Consider the following 3544-nt stretch of genomic DNA (forward strand, 5'->3'; position numbering starts at 1 on the left):
TGGTACCCGTCGATGACGCAGCGGTAGATCGCGACGAGGTCGGCGTTGACGCGCAGGGCCACGGCCTGGCCCTTTGAGGGGCCGGCTGTGTTCACAAATGCAAGGTCCCGGGCCAAAAAGCCTTGGCCGGAGACGGCTGAAATTTTTTGAAGAGTGAAATATAAGATTTATATATAGAGTGTATTGATGTTGTTTATTTACACAACCCTTGCTCAAAATCCCAAACGAATTAAGCCGTTTTTCAAAAGGAGTCGAAAATTTTAACGTGGGGGTCTGTCTGCAACAACGAAACGGGGGGTCTATATGCAATGTAAACGTTAAGACTCACCGACGGTGGCCGTTCTGAACGTAGTCCATCCATCTCCCATGCTCCTATTCCCTCTGATCACTGTAACGTCGCTCCCTTCTCCCAACAACACAATGTTGGTCTTGTAGCTCGGAACCTCCACATTCTCATCGTAGAATCCTGCACCGATCGATATGATGGTTCGATCGTCGCTCATGTTCGGTGCAAATACGATTGCGTCACTGATGGTCGAAAAATTCCCGCTCCCGTCTGCGGCCACAGTCAATATCTGCACGCAAAAAGTTACAGAATGAGATTATAGGGGGGGATCGAATTTAATTAGTCATCGGATTGTGTCCTTAATTAAATCTTTGTAATTAAATAAAAAGGTTTTGCCCTTTTTGCTTAATAGTTGATTATAAACAGACAAGCTCGTTAGCGTGAGACTACGAAATTGATATGGCATCGAAAGATTCATGGGGTATTTAAAATAATATAGTTGCAAAGAAGGCCATGTTTTAGCCCGTACCCTCGTGGTCGTGGGGGCATATTTTTAATGATCAATTCTCACAATAACCCTAAGCTTTGATACAACAGAGACGACAATGAATGACCGCCGTCAATGTCTAGATTTTGTTTAGCGGTCAATTGCACACAGATCCTTTAAAAATTTAGCATGTAGTTTCATCGTTGCCAAAAGAACCCTGGGTCAAATTTTCCTCACTGTTTTAATTATCCTTCCTGGATGGAATTTTGACATGCATTATTCATGGTGAGATTAGCGAGTCTATCCAAAGATTAAATGGGGTAAATTGTCGCAACTAACCTAGTTTTTATTAATAAAAATGGATATTTTGCAACTTTTAGGAAACAATCCCCAAAAGAAGAGTTTTGCAAAAATACCCTTTCAAATACGAATTTACCAAACTCACCGAAGCAGGATCATACCCATCATAATCCCCACCCTCCAACAACCTCCTCTCCTCCACCTTCACCCACGCCGGGGCCGGAGGCCTCCTCATCAACCTCCTCCCCTTCCCCTCCCTTCCCCTCGCCCCCGACGACCTCGAAACAAGCGACAGAGAGTTGCTGACATGCCGATACGCCGCCACCCAGGACTCCACGAGCGCGTCCTTCCCCGGCCCGGTGGCCGCCGCAAGCCCCTCTAAGCACGTGTTCTTGTTCGTCAAGGCGGCGCTGAGGTGGGTTTTGATGTCGGAGAGAGCCCGGCCGTCGATGACGCCGTTTCGGAGGAGGAGTCCGGACGATCTCTTGAGGGACGAGATTGTGCTCGAGTGGAGCTCGTGGCAGTCCTGGATGGAGCCTCGTTGGCGCTCGGCGAGGTGCGAAAGAGTGGAGGAGGGGGAGGAGGGAGGAGGAGGCGGAGAGGGCGGCGGAGAGAGAGCGGAGGATGAAGGAGAGGAGGGAGGAGGGGTCGACGGAGATGGAGATCATGAGGGAGTCGAGGCAAGAGTTGGGGTAAGGGGTGGAGTCGCATAGGGATTTATTAATGGTGGTGGTGGTGACTGGGGGGATGAAGAGGGTGGAGACGAGAGTGAAGGTTAGGAGGAGCTGAGAGAGGATGGAGGAAGCCATGGGGAGCTACGTTATGAGAAAAATTTGAGAGGAGGGTTCATATATATAATTAATTAATGGAGGGGGTTGGTTGTAAAAGTCATATATACTTTTGTTTTTGGTTAATTTTTTTAAGAAAAAAAATCTTGAGTTTGGGGTTTCGCACGAAACCTCTTGAGCTTTTGTTTCATCTCACAGAGCCTACTTAAACTCCCAGGTGCCTTACGAAAACCCCTAAAGTTTGAATTTTCCCTAATGGATCCACACCTGTAATTAGGATTAAAATGTCTTGAGAGAAAAATGCTCAATCGAGGGGAAAAGGATAACCTGCATATAAAAGGTAAATTACTTAATTAATTGGGTGTTTTTTCTGTGAAGATTAATATTCTAGTTATTTTTCCATTATAGGTGGATGGTCTCTTGAGGGAAGGGTTATATATATGACACCATGAAGTTCAGGGGAGTTTATGGTCAGATAAAAAAAAATGGTTCGGGGGTTGTGTGCAAGACCACCCAAAGTTCGGGTTCTTTTAATTTCATAAGAAATGAAGAAAATTTCATAATTGTAAATGGTTCTCTCGCACCATATATGTGATCATAACTACATGACCTAGCTAATAGTCCTCATAAGCTTTTGAATTTGACTAAAGTCTAGTATGTGTTAATTTGTCAAGGGGAAGAATTAAAGCAAAGCTTATCTTTTCTTTTCCCCCCTCCCTATGGGAAAAGTTGCAAAATACCTGACATTTTTGCCCTCCTAATTCATGTTGTTAGTAAAAAGGACACAAATTGAGTTAAGTGAGTTTTGGACAGAAGTGATGAACTTTGGGCTGGCATGATATTGACAATTTATGCTTTTTTGTGGGAATGAACTTTGGGCTGGCATGATATATATTTATAAGAAATTTTTTTCTCGTGAACCCCTGGGGTTACGCCATGACGCACATTCTATGTTAACAAATTCCGCTTAATACTTTTTTGTTCTTGATTTTTTTTGACATATTGTTTGTTGAGAAACATACTAGTTTATTTGTCTATTATTATCTAGTAATTTGCACTTTATGTTTTCTCTATCAAATCAAAACACTCATCAGGGGTCCTAATTAATTTAGTTCAAACTTCATCATTCTAAAATTTTATATAAAAAAAAACATTAATTCAAGTATCCCGCTTATTCTAAAATTTATAACTTGATCTATATAAATTGTTAGTGGAACACGAGAGAAGTGTTAAGAAGAAAAAGGAAGTTTAGGAAACTATATATATATATTTTTTGGGGTGGTTATTTATCATCAAAGTTAACCCCTTTCTCATCTAAAAGATTTCCTTATTTATGAAATTAACTTCCATGGGATTCGTGCAAAGACTCTAAAATATAGTGTACTTATTTATCTTCTCCCTTTTTTTTCTGTTTATACTTTTCCTTAATATTTATAATCTTTTAAAATTAATCCGAGCATGTCACATTGAATTAAGTTTAGAATGATGTTCCCTATTAATCCCACAAGGATATATAGCGGGGATAAAACATCTCAAGGGACAAATAGTCAGAGATTTGCACATTGCATGCAGGTTTTAGGGGGTTTACATGAATTATTATATATTTATATATTTTCAAATATTTATAGTAGACCTATTTTTTCATATGTAGTTTTTGTTTGCTTTGCGGCATGGGTGCATATG

At 41.2% G+C, this 3544-nt stretch overlaps 1 protein-coding gene across 1 annotated transcript in view; it reads right to left on the bottom strand.

Moving 5' to 3' along the window:
- LOC109845375 (probable pectinesterase/pectinesterase inhibitor 12) overlaps positions 1-1910 on the bottom strand; it is a 2706-nt gene extending 796 nt beyond the window's left edge. The window contains 5 exon segments of the mRNA XM_020414622.1: positions 1-2; positions 4-136; positions 329-575; positions 1219-1636; positions 1638-1910. The exon segment at positions 1-2 is cut by the window's left edge and continues 405 nt beyond it. Coding sequence (XP_020270211.1) covers positions 1-2; positions 4-136; positions 329-575; positions 1219-1636; positions 1638-1882 — 1045 coding nt within the window. The 5' untranslated portion in view covers positions 1883-1910.

The sequence above is a fragment of the Asparagus officinalis genome, chromosome 6 (genome assembly GCF_001876935.1).
Source record: "Asparagus officinalis chromosome 6, Aspof.V1, whole genome shotgun sequence".
Lineage (NCBI taxonomy): Eukaryota > Viridiplantae > Streptophyta > Magnoliopsida > Asparagales > Asparagaceae > Asparagus > Asparagus officinalis.